The 17,773-nt window shown below is 38.8% G+C and overlaps 1 protein-coding gene across 3 annotated transcripts in view; it reads left to right on the forward strand.

The window, feature by feature from the left end:
- The window catches only part of TRPM7 (transient receptor potential cation channel subfamily M member 7), a 124,419-nt gene that overhangs the window by 27,935 nt on the left and 78,711 nt on the right, over window positions 1-17,773 (forward strand). For all 3 annotated transcript variants that reach the window (XR_003547947.1, XM_027768405.1, XM_014584262.2), the window contains exons 10-12: window positions 1,926-2,026; window positions 11,683-11,817; window positions 15,286-15,339. Coding sequence is in view for 2 of the 3 variants with exons in the window: in XM_027768405.1 (XP_027624206.1) it covers window positions 1,926-2,026; window positions 11,683-11,817; window positions 15,286-15,339 (290 nt within the window). In the remaining variant the exon portion in view is untranslated. The remainder of the gene's footprint in view (window positions 1-1,925; window positions 2,027-11,682; window positions 11,818-15,285; window positions 15,340-17,773) is intronic.

The following is a 17,773-nucleotide window of genomic DNA, read 5'->3' on the forward strand; positions in this document are numbered from 1 at the left end:
CTTTCTTCCTGTCTCTCTTGCTCATGGGTATAACATACATACTTGGAAGCAAAAACACCGTGTTTCTGTGGTGACCATTTACTTTCTGTGGTTAGCCACTGAGCTTACACAGTTTACATTGTTTATCTCATTTTATCTTCACAATAACCCTATGGGACAGATTTTTCCATTTTCCTCATTTTATACGTGAGGAAACTAAAGAACAGAAATGTTAAAATGGAGGGATCACAGAGTGCTGTTATAAATTAAGGAAAAGATGAATACCCCAAGATGAATGAGTCAGAATTTGAGGAATCCACGTTTGAAGAAAATGTGAAAGATACTCAGAGTTACAGTAAAAAATAAAAAGAAAAGAAAAAGAAGGCTTTCTCTTTCCACTGGTACACTGAGGAATGTTTTTATATACCCCATGTTGGATGGTAGAAGCTTCCTGAAATGTATTGTGGGAGCATATCGAAAGCCTTAAAGGATGCATCTTTATATCCAGCAGCTTGTCTTCTGTAAAATCATCTAATTTAAATAAATATGGTGGTTAAGGCAACTGGATTCTACACATGTTCAACTCTGCAGCTTGAGTCTGGTTCTGACTGCTTGAAAAAGGCTATACATTACAGCATTCTCATTTTGAATGTACAAATACTCACGCATATCTACATGTGTGGTCATAGTATCTTTCTAGAACTGCTAACATTGATTGGGTCTGGAGAGATGAGGGGTCAGAGGAGAAAAAGTCTTTTATGCCATTTCATGGCATGTGTGCGTGCAGGGCCAAAATTCTGAGAGGAGAATGGAGGAGAAGGAATTGTGGTGTGGTTTTCTCACAGGGGGTATTTATCACTTCTGTCTGACTCTCCAGCAAGCGCACATGCTCTATATAGCATATCAATGTGAATAAATAAATACATAATCATATATTTACAAAAATGTCTCAAAATATTCAAAATAACCTTAATATCCACCAGGTGGAATATATGTTGAATAAACTGATTTACCTTTAAAAGACATTGATATATATGAGGTAGATCTATGCATACTGTCAAAGAAAACTGAGGTATGGCATTAAGTTATATAAAGTAGATTACTTGAATACTTTGTACATTGTGAATCCTTTTTTTTTGAGAGAGAGATTTTTGCTATAGGGATTGTATGCTTGCCAGAGAGACAGAAAGTGAGAAATCACCCCTCTGGGGGATAGCCAAACTTCAGTCTCTTCTCCTCTAGTCACTCCCTGGGATTTTAGGCATCCATGCATGCATGCATTCCTGGCTTGAGTTTTAAGCCACTGGGTCCCGGACTCAAATTGCAGTTGACTATGTGGGACTCCTGTGACATAACCATTATGCCATCTGCTGGTCTCTTATGATTCCATTTTTAAAAATTATTTAACTAATTTTATTATTATTTTGAAATTCAGTTAGAGAGAAATAGAGAAGGAGAGAGAGGGAAAGTGAGAAAGTAAGCCCCAGGTCTGGGACTACTCAAACCCTGATTCGCCACGTGGGAGTCCAATGCCTCAACCAGCACTCCAGCTGTCAGCCCCTACGATTCCATGTTTTAGTAAATAATTAAAAAATAATTAAAAGTTTATGTATGAGTGTGTGTAAGTACAGGAAAGCATCTGAAAGGATATTTTTAAAGAATTCTAATTGTATTTCTTGTGTAGTAGAAACAAATCATCTTTGTTGTTTTCCTCTGCATTCTGAATTACTTGCAGCGAATAAGTCTATGTATCTTCTAGCGTTGGAATATAAAAATCCTTAGCTCTGGGGTTAATCTTACCTCTTTGAGGAAGACTACTTCTGAATAGTGGCTGACACTATCTGTGTTAAGTTAAAGGTTAGTGGGGAAATTTCATAAGCTTGATTTTTTTTTTTAAATGGAGATAAATTAATTAAACTTGTTAACTGTTTTCTTCATTCAATTAGGCACTAATGCATCTGCATTTGACCAGCTTATTCTTACATTGGCATGGGATAGAGTTGACATTGCCAAAAATCATGTATTTGTTTATGGACAGCAGTGGCTGGTATGTACATAATCTATATACACAATATAATTAAGTAATAGCAAAGGATTTTCTGAAACTGTGATCAAACTTGACATTTTACCCTTGTGTTAAAAGTACAAAATTATTTTGGCTAAACATTTTCACAGCATCTGGATCCATTTAGGATTTAATAAGTTGCATTGACTTCTTGATAAAACCTAATTTTTATGAGATATATAGATCTCCAAAAATTTTACCAAAAGTTTTGGACCTCATATTGTGCGTATAGAACTCATTAATAGCATTCTCTCAACTGTTTAGACCTGTTCCTTCTATAGACTCCTTGTCTCACTAAATGGCAACAACTTCCTCCCAGTTTCTGAAACAAAAAACTTTAGTGTCACCTTTTACTTTTCTGTTTCTCATGTATTTCAATCCAATTCTATCTGTAAAACTTAGTAGATCTACTTTGAAAATATTCAGTTTAACATCCTGGTCTAATTTGTCCTCATCTTTTTGTGTTCTATCAGTCGCATCTTTTTGATTTCTCCACTCTCATTCTTCCTCTCCTTTTATAGACAAAAGATGGATCATCTCACATTTTCCCAGTGCACAGTCTGAGAGCCCTTATGGTGGCCTACGAGGTTTTACATCATCTGCCCCATTACAGCTTCTCTTGCCTTACGTGTTACCACTATCACCTTTGCTATTCAATCTAACCTTTTTGGTCTTCTTGCTATTCTTTGAACATACCAGGCATGCTCCTATGTCAAGCTTTGTATTGCTCTTCTGTCTGGAACCTTCCTCCCTAAATATCTGCCTAGGCTTACTTCTCATATCTTTTCTGTGTCTTCTTTCCTTAGACTTTCTCTGTCCCCCCTCTTATAAGTGCATACCCGTATGCCAGTGTTCCATGTGTTCCTGCCATTTTCTTTTAGCATTTATCACCATCTGATAAATCATATTATTTGGGTATTTTATCTACTTCTAGAAAATAAATTTTATAAGGGCAAGAATATTTTCTCATTGTTGTATTCAAAGCCTGGCAGATAGTGAGCACTTGATAAATTTTTGTTACATGTCCACATCAGTGGGAGACTGGGAATATTATATGCTTGTTTGTCTTTTGGATTATTACCAGCCTTTATGGAGAATGAGCTAGATTAATAAATAAAAATAGCAAATCAAAGAAAGGGGTAAATATTTAAAATTTTAATTACAGCATTCTCATTTTGAATGTACAGATGTTCACGCATAGCTACGTGTGTGGTCATAGTATCTTTCTAGAACTGTGCTAACATTGATTGGGTCTGGAGAGATGAGGGGTCAGAGGAGAGAAAGTCTTTCATACCATTTCATGGTATTTTTTTTTTAATAGGAAGGTATTTTCTGTATAGTTTTTTAGTTCCTATCTTGCAGAACCAGAGAGGAAGAAATTAATGTTAATCAGTTTTGTAAAATCCAAAACTCTAAACAGGCTTTTTATTCCTTTGCTTAATGTCATTGGATTTTTGATCTCAGAAGTAGAGACTTGGATGTAGTTTGTCTGATGGGTTTGTTCTGCACGATGTTATCTATGATTTTGTGCTTCTTGCTAAATATAGAGTTTGTAAGACAGTTATTTACTTTGTTTTAACTGGGTCAGGTTTTGTTGCCCTTATAAAATATTCTTGCCCTTATAAAATTTATTTTCTAGAAGTAGAAAGATAAAATAGCCAAATAATACGATTTGTTATAGGGTTGTGGCAATAAACCCAGTCAAATAGAATGCTCTTCTTTAATAAATAAGGATTTTATTATGCCCCCCTTTGTCATATTGAAGTAAAATTTCATGATTACTACATAAACCTTGAAAAACCATCTATTATAATCTCAGAATTGTAGTAAGACAGAGAAAAGCGATTTCTTTTTTTCTTTTTTTGGAGAGGTTTTTGCTAGAGGGCACGTGCATTTGCCAGAAATACAGAGAGGAACAGAGGAACAGAAAGTGAGAAATCACCCACCAGGGGGGATGGCCACACCACAGTCCCTTCTCCTCTATTTTTCTCTCAGGATCTTGGGCACACACGCACATATGCTCAGTATGAGTTTAAGTCACCAGGTCCGGGATTCGAACCACAGTTGACTACACGGGAGTTCAGAGACAGCCATTACACCAACTGCTAGTCCCAGAGAAAAGCGATTTCTGATTAAAAATATTTAAGTATGGAGATATTCAAGAACTTATAAGGGCCAGCAGGTGGTATAGAGGTTAAGGCACTGGATCCTGTGTGGCTTGCTGTGCGATTTGAGTCCCGAACCCAGCAGCTTGGACATCACACTGGGCACTGTGTGTGCATGCCCAAAATTTCAAGAGGAGACTGGAGAAGAGATTGCAGCATAGCCATCCCCCAGGAGGTGATTTCTTACTTGCCCTCTGTTTCTTTCTCCCTGGTGGGCATGTGTACCATATAACAAAAACAAAACAAACAAAACATGTATATAAAAGACAGATAAGTCAGTTGTGTGAATTTACATGTAGAATCAGTGTAAAAGCTACAGTTATATGTGTGCAAATGAATACAGTACAGATAGCTTAAATACCATGGGTAATAGAAAGTAGACGACAGACCAGCTGTTGTCATGGTGAAGGCAGCTGGATCCCAAGGGGATGACTGCGTGGTTTGAGTTCTGACCCGGTAGCTTGAAAAGCAATGCTGGGTGTGTGTGCATCTGTGCTCTAAACCTTAAGAGGAGCATGGGGGAGAAGAGATTGCAGCATGACCATCCCCCTTGGGGGATGCTTTGTCACTTTCTCGCTTTCTCTCTTTGGTGGGCAATATGCTCTATAGCAAATTAAAGAAAAATAGATGACCAGGAACCAGCAGAGAGAGGACTGAATGAGCACTAGAGTGATGTTATAATAGATGTTAATGATAGAATAAGTAGTAACAAATCAGACTGGTTTATATGCGATTAAAAAGAAAATATTTTTCATTATCAGAGGGCATGTGCACTAGCCAAAGAATGTCAGAGAGAGAGAGAACACCCTACAATGGGGTGTGACCATGTCAGTCACTTCTCTACTCCTCTATCCTGTTGGGATTTTGAGTACACATGCATATGCACGCAGTGTGAATCTTGGTGCCAGAGTCCAAACTATGCAGTCAGCCGTGTGGAATCTGGCTCCCTTAACCGTTAGTCTATGGGGCTGACCCAAGTAGGCCTGATTTTTAAATGTAATACCAAAATGGTTTCTTTGCCATGACATAAATATGAGTAGTGATAAATATCATAGAAAACATGCCTTTCATCTTGAAATCATGTCATATATTATGTATACATTTCATCAGTAAAAAGAATCTTAGAGAATGAATCCTTTGATCAGTGTTGGAAATAGAAGAAAGCTTGGAGAAAAAACTGATAATACCAGTTGCTACAGAAAGGTTCTACAAGTTGTATGGCAAACATATAAAGACAGAATAATATTGAAAAATAACAGGTAAAAAAATTATTTTAATGTGTATTTTTGCCATAGATACTTTTTGATCATATGGTACCGTAGTCACCCGTGGTTCAAGTCCCAGACCTGGTGGCTTAAAAACTCATGATGCGGGGAACCAGCAGTTAGCGTAATGGCTATGTTGCTGGATTCCCACGTAGTCTACCGCGGTTCACATCCCGGACCTGGTGGCTTAAAACTCAATGCCGAGCGCATGTGCGTGCATACCCAAGATCCCTAGAGGAGAATGGAGGAGAAGGGATTGCGGTGTGACCATCCTCTCTGGGGGGTGATTTCTCGCTTTCTGTCTCTATGTCGCTCCTCTTAAGGTTTAGAGCACAGATGCACACACACCCAGCATTGCTTTTCAAGCTACCGGGTCAGAACTCAAACCACGCAGTCATCCCCTTGGGATCCAGCTGCCTTCACCATGACAACAGCTGGTCTGTCGTCTACTTTCTATTACCCATGGTATTTAAGCTATCTGTACTGTATTCATTTGCACACATATAACTGTAGCTTTTACACTGATTCTACATGTAAATTCACACAACTGACTTATCTGTCTTTTATATACATGTTTTGTTTGTTTTGTTTTTGTTATATGGTACACATGCCCACCAGGGAGAAAGAAACAGAGGGCAAGTAAGAAATCACCTCCTGGGGGATGGCTATGCTGCAATCTCTTCTCCAGTCTCCTCTTGAAATTTTGGGCATGCACACACAGTGCCCAGTGTGATGTCCAAGCTGCTGGGTTCGGGACTCAAATCGCACAGCAAGCCACACAGGATCCAGTGCCTTAACCTCTATACCACCTGCTGGCCCTTATAAGTTCTTGAATATCTCCATACTTAAATATTTTTAATCAGAAATCGCTTTTCTCTGGGACTAGCAGTTGGTGTAATGGCTGTCTCTGAACTCCCGTGTAGTCAACTGTGGTTCGAATCCCGGACCTGGTGACTTAAACTCATACTGAGCATATGTGCGTGTGTGCCCAAGATCCTGAGAGAAAAATAGAGGAGAAGGGACTGTGGTGTGGCCATCCCCCCTGGTGGGTGATTTCTCACTTTCTGTTCCTCTGTTCCTCTCTGTATTTCTGGCAAATGCACGTGCCCTCTAGCAAAAACCTCTCCAAAAAAAGAAAAAAAGAAATCGCTTTTCTCTGTCTTACTACAATTCTGAGATTATAATAGATGGTTTTTCAAGGTTTATGTAGTAATCATGAAATTTTACTTCAATATGACAAAGGGGGGCATAATAAAATCCTTATTTATTAAAGAAGAGCATTCTATTTGACTGGGTTTATTGCCACAACCCTATAACAAATCGTATTATTTGGCTATTTTATCTTTCTACTTCTAGAAAATAAATTTTATAAGGGCAAGAATATTTTCTCATTGTTGTATTCAAAGCCTGGCAGATAGTGAGCACTTGATAAATTTTTGTTACATGTCCACATCAGTGGGAGACTGGGAATATTATATGCTTGTTTGTCTTTTGGATTATTACCAGCCTTTATGGAGAATGAGCTAGATTAATAAATAAAAATAGCAAATCAAAGAAAGGGGTAAATATTTAAAATTTTAATTACAGCATTCTCATTTTGAATGTACAGATGTTCACGCATAGCTACGTGTGTGGTCATAGTATCTTTCTAGAACTGTGCTAACATTGATTGGGTCTGGAGAGATGAGGGGTCAGAGGAGAGAAAGTCTTTCATACCATTTCATGGTATTTTTTTTTTAATAGGAAGGTATTTTCTGTATAGTTTTTTAGTTCCTATCTTGCAGAACCAGAGAGGAAGAAATTAATGTTAATCAGTTTTGTAAAATCCAAAACTCTAAACAGGCTTTTTATTCCTTTGCTTAATGTCATTGGATTTTTGATCTCAGAAGTAGAGACTTGGATGTAGTTTGTCTGATGGGTTTGTTCTGCACGATGTTATCTATGATTTTGTGCTTCTTGCTAAATATAGAGTTTGTAAGACAGTTATTTACTTTGTTTTAACTGGGTCAGGTTTTGTTGCCCTTATAAAATATTCTTGCCCTTATAAAATTTATTTTCTAGAAGTAGAAAGATAAAATAGCCAAATAATACGATTTGTTATAGGGTTGTGGCAATAAACCCAGTCAAATAGAATGCTCTTCTTTAATAAATAAGGATTTTATTATGCCCCCCTTTGTCATATTGAAGTAAAATTTCATGATTACTACATAAACCTTGAAAAACCATCTATTATAATCTCAGAATTGTAGTAAGACAGAGAAAAGCGATTTCTTTTTTTCTTTTTTTGGAGAGGTTTTTGCTAGAGGGCAAGTGCATTTGCCAGAAATACAGAGAGGAACAGAGGCACAGAAAGTGACAACTGCCCCACAAGGCAGAAATACAGAGAGGAACAGAGGAACAGAAAGTGAGAAATCACCCACCAGGGGGGATGGCCACACCACAGTCCCTTCTCCTCTATTTTTCTCTCAGGATCTTGGGCACACACGCACATATGCTCAGTATGAGTTTAAGTCACCAGGTCCGGGATTCGAACCACAGTTGACTACACGGGAGTTCAGAGACAGCCATTACACCAACTGCTAGTCCCAGAGAAAAGCGATTTCTGATTAAAAATATTTAAGTATGGAGATATTCAAGAACTTATAAGGGCCAGCAGGTGGTATAGAGGTTAAGGCACTGGATCCTGTGTGGCTTGCTGTGCGATTTGAGTCCCGAACCCAGCAGCTTGGACATCACACTGGGCACTGTGTGTGCATGCCCAAAATTTCAAGAGGAGACTGGAGAAGAGATTGCAGCATAGCCATCCCCCAGGAGGTGATTTCTTACTTGCCCTCTGTTTCTTTCTCCCTGGTGGGCATGTGTACCATATAACAAAAACAAAACAAACAAAACATGTATATAAAAGACAGATAAGTCAGTTGTGTGAATTTACATGTAGAATCAGTGTAAAAGCTACAGTTATATGTGTGCAAATGAATACAGTACAGATAGCTTAAATACCATGGGTAATAGAAAGTAGACGACAGACCAGCTGTTGTCATGGTGAAGGCAGCTGGATCCCAAGGGGATGACTGCGTGGTTTGAGTTCTGACCCGGTAGCTTGAAAAGCAATGCTGGGTGTGTGTGCATCTGTGCTCTAAACCTTAAGAGGAGCATGGGGGAGAAGAGATTGCAGCATGACCATCCCCCTTGGGGGATGCTTTGTCACTTTCTCGCTTTCTCTCTTTGGTGGGCAATATGCTCTATAGCAAATTAAAGAAAAATAGATGACCAGGAACCAGCAGAGAGAGGACTGAATGAGCACTAGAGTGATGTTATAATAGATGTTAATGATAGAATAAGTAGTAACAAATCAGACTGGTTTATATGCGATTAAAAAGAAAATATTTTTCATTATCAGAGGGCATGTGCACTAGCCAAAGAATGTCAGAGAGAGAGAGAACACCCTACAATGGGGTGTGACCATGTCAGTCACTTCTCTACTCCTCTATCCTGTTGGGATTTTGAGTACACATGCATATGCACGCAGTGTGAATCTTGGTGCCAGAGTCCAAACTATGCAGTCAGCCGTGTGGAATCTGGCTCCCTTAACCGTTAGTCTATGGGGCTGACCCAAGTAGGCCTGATTTTTAAATGTAATACCAAAATGGTTTCTTTGCCATGACATAAATATGAGTAGTGATAAATATCATAGAAAACATGCCTTTCATCTTGAAATCATGTCATATATTATGTATACATTTCATCAGTAAAAAGAATCTTAGAGAATGAATCCTTTGATCAGTGTTGGAAATAGAAGAAAGCTTGGAGAAAAAACTGATAATACCAGTTGCTACAGAAAGGTTCTACAAGTTGTATGGCAAACATATAAAGACAGAATAATATTGAAAAATAACAGGTAAAAAAATTATTTTAATGTGTATTTTTGCCATAGATACTTTTTGATCATATGGTACCGTAGTCACCCGTGGTTCAAGTCCCAGACCTGGTGGCTTAAAAACTCATGATGCGGGGAACCAGCAGTTAGCGTAATGGCTATGTTGCTGGATTCCCACGTAGTCTACCGCGGTTCACATCCCGGACCTGGTGGCTTAAAACTCAATGCCGAGCGCATGTGCGTGCATACCCAAGATCCCTAGAGGAGAATGGAGGAGAAGGGATTGCGGTGTGACCATCCTCTCTGGGGGGTGATTTCTCGCTTTCTGTCTCTATGTCTCTCTCTGTTTGTCTGGCGAGCGCACGCGCCCTGTAGCGAAAACCTCTCCAAAAAAAACCACTCATGATGCATGCATGTGCATGCATACCCAAGATCCCAAAAGGAGAATGGAGAAGAGATTAGGAGTGGCCATCCCCCGTGGGGGTGATTTCCTGCTTTCTGTCTCTTTGTCTCTGGTGAGCACATTCCACACTATAGCAAAACTCTCTCTCTCAAAAAAAAAAAAAATAAAAAGGGGAGCCCAGCAGGTGGCATGTGGTTAAGGGCACTGGATTCCCACATATGGCTGACCATGCTTTGAGTCCTGGACCTGGTGGCTTGCTTTCTCACTTTCTCACTTTCTCTCTCTCTCTCTCTCTGGTTAAGTTAATAATAATAAATAAAGTTAAATAAAATAATTCTTGGGACCAGCAGTTGGTGTAGTGGCTGTCACTGGACTCCCATGTAGAGTCCTGGAGGAGAAGGAATTGCGGTGTGGCCATTCCCCCTGGGGGGTGATTTCTCACTTTCTATCTCTCTATCTTTGTCTTTCTGGTGAGTGCACGTGCCCTATAGCAAAAACTTCTCAAAAAAAAAAAAAGATTTATTTAAAAAAACATACAATAACAATAATAGATATTATTAAAACAACCTTTATTACTAATACTCAATGGAACCCATATATTTCATGTATCTAACACTAATTACCAGTGTTTGATTGGGAAGTCTGTTGGAAAAAAGTCTATTAAATAGGCTCTAAAAGCCTGAGGTGGTGTGGTTAAGGTACTGGACTGTCATGTGCCTGACTGTGGTTTTAATCTTGGACCTGGCAGCTTGAAGATCATGCTGGGTATGTGTATATGTGTACCCAAAATAATGAGAGGAGAATGGAGGAGGAGGGATTGTAGTGTGGCCACCTCCCTCCCTCCCTCAGGGATGATTTCTCGCTTTCCCTTTCTCTGTCTCCTCCTCTCTGGCAAGTTCATGTGTGCCTTGTGGCAAAGACCTTAAAACAAAAGATAACAAACGAAATAACATAGGCTCTAAAAATTTACAAGGAATAACTGTACTCATGGATACAGATACATTATGTTAAACTCAAATGACGAAGACTGCATTGCTGTCAAGTGATGTGATATTTCTGTAATAGTGAATCATTTGTTGATTCTAATGAAAACTTAAGTATAATTGTGTCTAACTTATAGTGGTTAATGTTTTTGAAAATTCATTGTGGAGTAAAATCTTTGACAGAGTACTTTGTGTTCATATGTAAAGCAGAATTTTTCACTCATGAGCATCTGAAAGGGTAATAGAAAGTTGTGGGTTCTGTGGAACAGTTTCTGAGTGGGCTTATCCAGCATATTGCATGATTTCTGGTTTTCCTTAGCTTTGCTCATTAAATGTTAGTTGAAATAATCCCTTCAAAAATACCTTCCCTATACATTGAGAACTATTGCTGTAAGGTATTTTTCCCAATTTAATTAATAATGCATTATTCGTCCTCTCCCCTCTATAATACTCCTCCTTCTGCAGATATAGTAGTTACGGAATCTTCTCTGGGAAATGCTACTCTGGAGAGAAAGCATTCTTTTTTGTTTTAGGGCATGTGTGCACTTGCTAAAGATGGAGACAGACAAGAAAAGTGAGAAATCACCCTCCAGGGGGATGGCCACGCCACAACCTCTTCTCCTTCATTCTCCTCTCAGGATTTTGAGCATGGCTGCACAGGAACCCAGTATGTTTTTCAGGTTGACAGGTTCAGGACCCAAAGCAGTGGAGTTGACTATGCGTGATCCAACACCTTAACCACCATGCCACCTACTGGTTCGAAGTCTTTTAATCTATCTTATAAATACTTTTAAGATCTAGCTTTTTTGTATTTTGCATCTTTTAAATTTTATTCTAAAACTGTTTGTGAGCAGATTAGTATAAATCATAAAGACTTAGACATTTACAACTGTTGATATAATTAGAATGTGAAATATGTGTCTTAATTTTGCTACTTTCTTTTAGGTTGGATCCTTGGAACAAGCTATGCTTGATGCTCTTGTAATGGATCGAGTTGCATTTGTGAAACTTCTCATTGAAAATGGAGTAAGCATGCATAAATTCCTTACTATTCCAAGACTGGAAGAACTTTACAACACTGTAAGTCCATACTAAAATTCTTCATTAACAAATTTTATCATCTTTGGGAAATACTGTTTTACCTGACCATATTAATTTCTGCTGCTAAAACCCTTGATGTCTTGCTTGGTTATATCAGGGAATGATAGCTCATCTTAGTATCATTTGGTTGGATGATAGTCTAGAACCCTCTCCGTGTTTGTGAAGTCCTTTGCTCTCAACACAACCACATAGTAGAGAGAGTAGAACCTAATAGCTGGATCTCTCATTCCCTTTCTTTTTTTTTTTTTTTGGAGAGGTTTTTTGCTATAGGGCACGTGTGTTCACCAGACAGAGAGAGAGAGACAGAGAGACAGAAAGCGAGAAATCACCCCCCAGGGGGGATGGCCACACCGCAATCCTCCATTCTTCTCTCAGGATCTTGGGCATGCACACACATGCGCCCGGCGTGAGTTTTAAGCCACTGGGTCCGGAATGCGAACTGCAGTCGACTACATGGGAGTCCAGCAACATAGCCATTACGTAACTGCTGGTCCCTCATTCCCTTTCTAAACCACTTTTTTTTTTTGGAGAGTTTTTTGCTGTAGGGCGCGTGCACGCGCCAGACAGAGAGAGACAGAGAGATAGAAAGTGAGAAATCACCCTCCAGGGGGGATGGCCATGCGGCAGTCCCTTCTCCATTCTCCTCTCAGGATCTTGGGCATGCACACACATGCGCCCGGCGTGAGTTTTAAGCCACTGGGTCCGGAATGCGAACTGCAGTCGACTACATGGGAGTCCAGCGACATAGCCATTACACTTTCTGCTGGTCCCATCTAAAACACTTTTTAAAATTACAGTACTGATTGTCTTAATTGTAGGATGATTGCTTTTTTCCTTAAAAATTTTTTTTTTTTTGCATTCCTAGTTTTGACCTTGTGGTGTCCTCTTTTAATTGATAATGCTGTTTTTGTTTTGTTTTGTTTTGTTTTTTTAAATTTTCTTGTGAAGAGCTCCTGAAACTTGTTACCCCCTTTGTAAACCCTATTTTATTTCAAATTTTATGTCACTGGCATTGGAGAAGATAAATACTACTCTTCTTAGTAGTTTTCTTGTTATCAGTATGAATTTAATTGAGCTATACTTTGAGAAACACTATGATCAAATCCTAGCCCTTTAACTACTATTTCCTGAAAATACATACTTTTTAAAAAGGCATTTACTATTTACATAGTACTCATAGTCCTCATTAATGGAAATTTACTTATTGTTTACAACTTACTCAAATCCTATACCACAGCTCCATGAAGCCCATTGCCATAATTAAGTACAGTTACATCTTCTGTAGATTGTAAGTTGTTAGTTTTTTGTATGTTTTAAAGAATTATTAAATTAAATTAATTTATTTATTTAAATCTGACTAGAGGTAGACTGAGTAAGAGAGAGAGAAATTGAGAAGACAAGCCACCAGGTACTGGACTCAAGCTGCAGTCAGCCATGTGGGAGTCCAGTGCCCTTATGTGGGAGTCCAGTGTCCTTAACTACCATGCCACCTGCTGTCCCCTGTTTGCTTTTTGAGATTTTTGCTATACGGTATGTGGGCTTGCTAGAGATACAAAGACGGAGAGACAGAAAGTGAGAAATCACTCCCAGGGGGAATTTCCACACTGCAGTCTCTTCTCCATTCTCATCTTGCAGTTTTGGGCACACATGCACATGCGCCTGGCATGACTTAAATGCCGCCAGGTCTGGAACTCACACCCCGAGTCCAGTGATGTAACCATTAAGTCATTTGCTGGTTCCTTGTTTTTGCTGTTGTTTCTTGTTTTGTTTTAACATAAGGATTATTATCTTTATTCCCCTCATGCTCCCCATTTCTATAAACTTCATTTCTTCTTCCTTTTCCTTCCCTTTCATGAAATAGAGGCAGAGAGGAAGAGAAAGGCAGGCACCCTCAGCTATCTTTTGCTGCTATCCTCTCCATAACCTTCCTAGCCAGCCAGGATCATGGGCATGCGCAAACCTGTGTGTATAGGTCAACCTGGGAACCAAACACCAATCTTGTTCCAGCATTGAACTACCACTGTGTCAGTGTGGCTGGCCCATTTTTTTCCCTTTGATAGTGTCTGGCACAGTTACATTGAACTTTGTTGGCATTCTACTGTCTGTAGTGAACAAATGTTCAAATTAAAAGGATTATTCATTATGCTAAAGTAAAGTTTATCCCTGAAAAGTAAAGCAGATATAAAACAATTAAAATTTATCCCATTATCAAGGCAAGTACATTTTTAAATTATGTAACTCAAAGTTGTTAAGATAATAGTTATTTTTAGCATGAATTACTGATAATTGTTTTTGTTTTGGTTCTGCAATTTTGCCTCCACCATGACTGGCATTCAGACTGCAGTCGGCCACATTGGGTCTGGCTGCTGTAACCACTGGGCTATAGGAAGAGATGCTATTTGTTCAATTTTTAAAATAATAGGATTAAAATATTAATAATGAATCTTTTGTTTTTTAGAGAGGTTTTTGCTATAGGGCGCATGTGCTCGACAGAGAGACAGAAAGTGAGAAATCATTCCCCCCCACCCCCCCCAGTGGGGATGGCCACACCACAATCCCTTTCTCCCCATTCTCCTCTCAGGATCATGGGTACGCAGGGACACGTGCCCTGCATGTGTTTAAGCCACTGGGTCCAGGACTCGAACTGCGGTCAACTATGTGGGAGTCCAGTGACAGCCATTATGCTTACTGCTGGTTCCTTAATAATAAGTCTTGATTTATGCCACATAGAATTCATTGCAGTAAGTATCACCGCCTAAAACATTTAGAAGACTGCATTTTGGGGCCATTTATCTCAGTCTGGATGGAGGCAGTATTTTCTTGGGTACTTTTTCAAAATACGGAATACCTTCAAAATGATATTACTATAGAGATGAAATGCGTGGTTGGCCTACTTTAATAATGCACATAAAAAGAAGTTCATGGAGAAATGATTGAATATATAAATGTTAAAGATTTATTACCTCATGTCTTTAAAGTACTGCTAGAACTTAATAACTGGTGACAGTAACAGAGGAACAGACATTTTAACAAGAAGAAGGGGAATGGATAGCTCCATTATTGATGAAAGAAATATAAATTTAAGATAATTGTGAAGCTTGGAATGTTGATGTGACTTTTAAAAAACAAAAACTTGTGTACCTCTTTTGTGCTATTCTGAAATCATCTTTTTGACAGTAAATATGACAATATGAAATGGTTATATCCTTTTTGTTTCACTTCTTGAACATAACTTAGAAAAATAATTACAAATATTAGGTTGTCAGTAAAGTTATGACATATTTTTCTGTTTTCTACACAAAAATGAACAGTGGCTTTTCTGATGACCCAATAGTATAATTTTTATAAGAAAGCTCATAAAAGTCATATAAGTCACAATAAAGGAAATAATTTTAAGTTCTTTTAGAAGAAAAATAATAGTTCACTCTGGTTTTTTTCTCCATAAAGAAACAAGGTCCAACTAATCCAATGCTGCTTCATCTTGTTCGAGATGTCAAACAGGTAAGAGGTGATTTTTGTATTTGAAAAACATTTACAAAAGACATATATACTTAATCTATTTCCATGAACGTATTTAAATATATTTTAATTTGCTAGAGGGCACACTGGAAAGAGATGGAGAGAGAGAGAGCACCACCCATGGGAGATGGTCACACTTTATTCCCTTCCTCATTCCTCCTTTCAGGATCTTGGGACTTGAACTACACAGTCTGTGGTATACAGTCACCTTAACCACCACTCCACTGGCAAGCCCTAAACACATTTTAAAAACAGTAATAAAAAGACAGTTTTTAGAACAGTTCTGGAAATGAATAAAATAGGGCTAAGTTTGAGGTAGGGTCCAGCAGATGGCATGGCGGTTAAGGTGCTGGACTCCCACAAGGCCAAGTGTGATAGAGGCTGGAAGCTTGCTTTCTCTGTCTGTCTGTCCTTCTGACTCTCTCACTCACTTTTTGTCTCTGCCGAGTGTATGTACCCTCTGCAAATTTTAAAATAATAATAATAAATAAAATTAAGGTTTTTTCTGTAGAGGTTTTTGCTATAGGGCATGTGCGCTTGCCAGACAGAGAGAGACAGAGAGATAGAAAGCGAGAAATCACCCCCCAGAGGGGATGGCCATGCCACAGTCCCTTCTCCTCCATTCTCCTATCGGCATCTTGGGCACGCACGCACATGTACCTGGCGTGAGTTTCTAAGTCACCGGGTCCGAGACTCGAACTGCGGTCGACTACATGGGAGTCCAGTGAAATAGCCATTATGCTAACTGCTGGTCCCAAATTAAGTTATTTTTTAAAAATTGGAAAAGGAAAGTTTTTTTTAGAATTATTTTATTTAACTTTCATTTATTTCTTTATTTTGATTTGACCAGAGAGGGACACAAAGAGAGAGAGCGCGCAAACCACCAGGTTCGGGACTCAGACCGTTGTCGGCCATATGGGAGTCCAGCACCCTTAACCACCATGCCCTTAACCACCTGTTGGCCCTAAGAAAGTTTGTTTAATTAAGACCAACTTTCCTTAGCTGTGGTCATCCAAGATAGAAGGCAATGAATTTTTTTGTTGTTGTTCGCTGGTCCATAAAAGGAAAGCTCTTTGGTAAAATGTTTTTGTTTTTGTTTTTTTGGGGTTTTGGTCTGTGTTTAGCACAGATTTTGTTTCCAAGAAATCTGCTGCAGTGTTAAGAATATTATACAGTACATTAAGAAGAACAGCCAGTAGTGATCTTCATGGCAGACTTTGCCATACAGATATTAAAGCATTCTTTCCTTTAAAAGAAAAAATCTAGCACTGGTGGTGACTGAATATATTACACTGTCATGTGGCCTAAAGCCATTCCATGGTGACTAATTGGTGTACTGTTATTCTTCTTTCACTGATGGGATTATGAATTAATAGTTTTAAATGTTTATCCATGTATTTAGATTCCGTTAAATTATTAGTATTCAATATGGTTTTATTTTTTCATGAAAACTGTATTCATATTTTATTAATGAAAAATGTTCATTTTTAAACTAAAATTCTTTCTAAAATTCTTCATAAAGTACATACACTATTGAAAAACTAAAAACTAAGACAGAAATGTTCTTCTGTTTTAATTTTCTGTGTTTTGTAAGTTACTTAACACATTTAAACTCACACCCCATGGGGAGACTGTAGACTTTATTATACTTAAAAATTATTTGCCTTAGGGTGCGTGCGCTCACTGGAGAGAGAGAGGGAGAGACAGTGCAAAGGGAAAGTAAGAAATCACACCCCCCCTTCTGGGGGGCAGGGGGAAGGCCACACTGCAATGCCTTCTCCTCCATTCTCTTCTCAGGATCTTGGGCACGCCTATACACATACCTGGCGAGATTTCGAAGCCACTGGGTCCGGAACCCTAACCGCAGTCAGCCATCTGGGAGTCCAGCAGCATAACCACTATGCTATCTGCTGGCCTTCCCCCAGCCTCAAATTTCTTGCTTTAATTGAGGTTTTTGTATGTACTTTATATCTTTATTGAGATGTATTTTGCACATCATAAAATTCGTTCATTTAAAGTGTATGTTTCATGATGTTTACTGTCTTCACAGTTATGCAGCCATTTCCACAGTCCAATTTTAGAGCATTATAACAACTCAGAGTGGCCCTGTACCATTTAGCTGTCACTCCCCATTCCTGGTCCATACCTCTGCCCTCTCCCCTTACTCTAGGTAGCTGTTAATTTAAGGCCTTACCTATTTTGGACACTTCTTTAATTTCAGGGTTTTCGTTTGTTTGCTTTTAATAATTAAAGCTTACCATGCCCGCACGCACACGTGCCCAGCATGAGTTTAAGCCACGGTCCAGGACTCAAACCGCTGTCGACTACGTGGGAGTCCAGTGACATAGCCATTACACTATCTGTTGCTCCCTATTTTTTTTTTTTTTTGAAGGAGTTTTTTACTGTAGGGGGTGTG

Source organism: Tupaia chinensis, unplaced genomic scaffold (genome assembly GCF_000334495.1).
Source record: "Tupaia chinensis unplaced genomic scaffold, TupChi_1.0 Scaffold146140_1, whole genome shotgun sequence".
Lineage (NCBI taxonomy): Eukaryota > Metazoa > Chordata > Mammalia > Scandentia > Tupaiidae > Tupaia > Tupaia belangeri.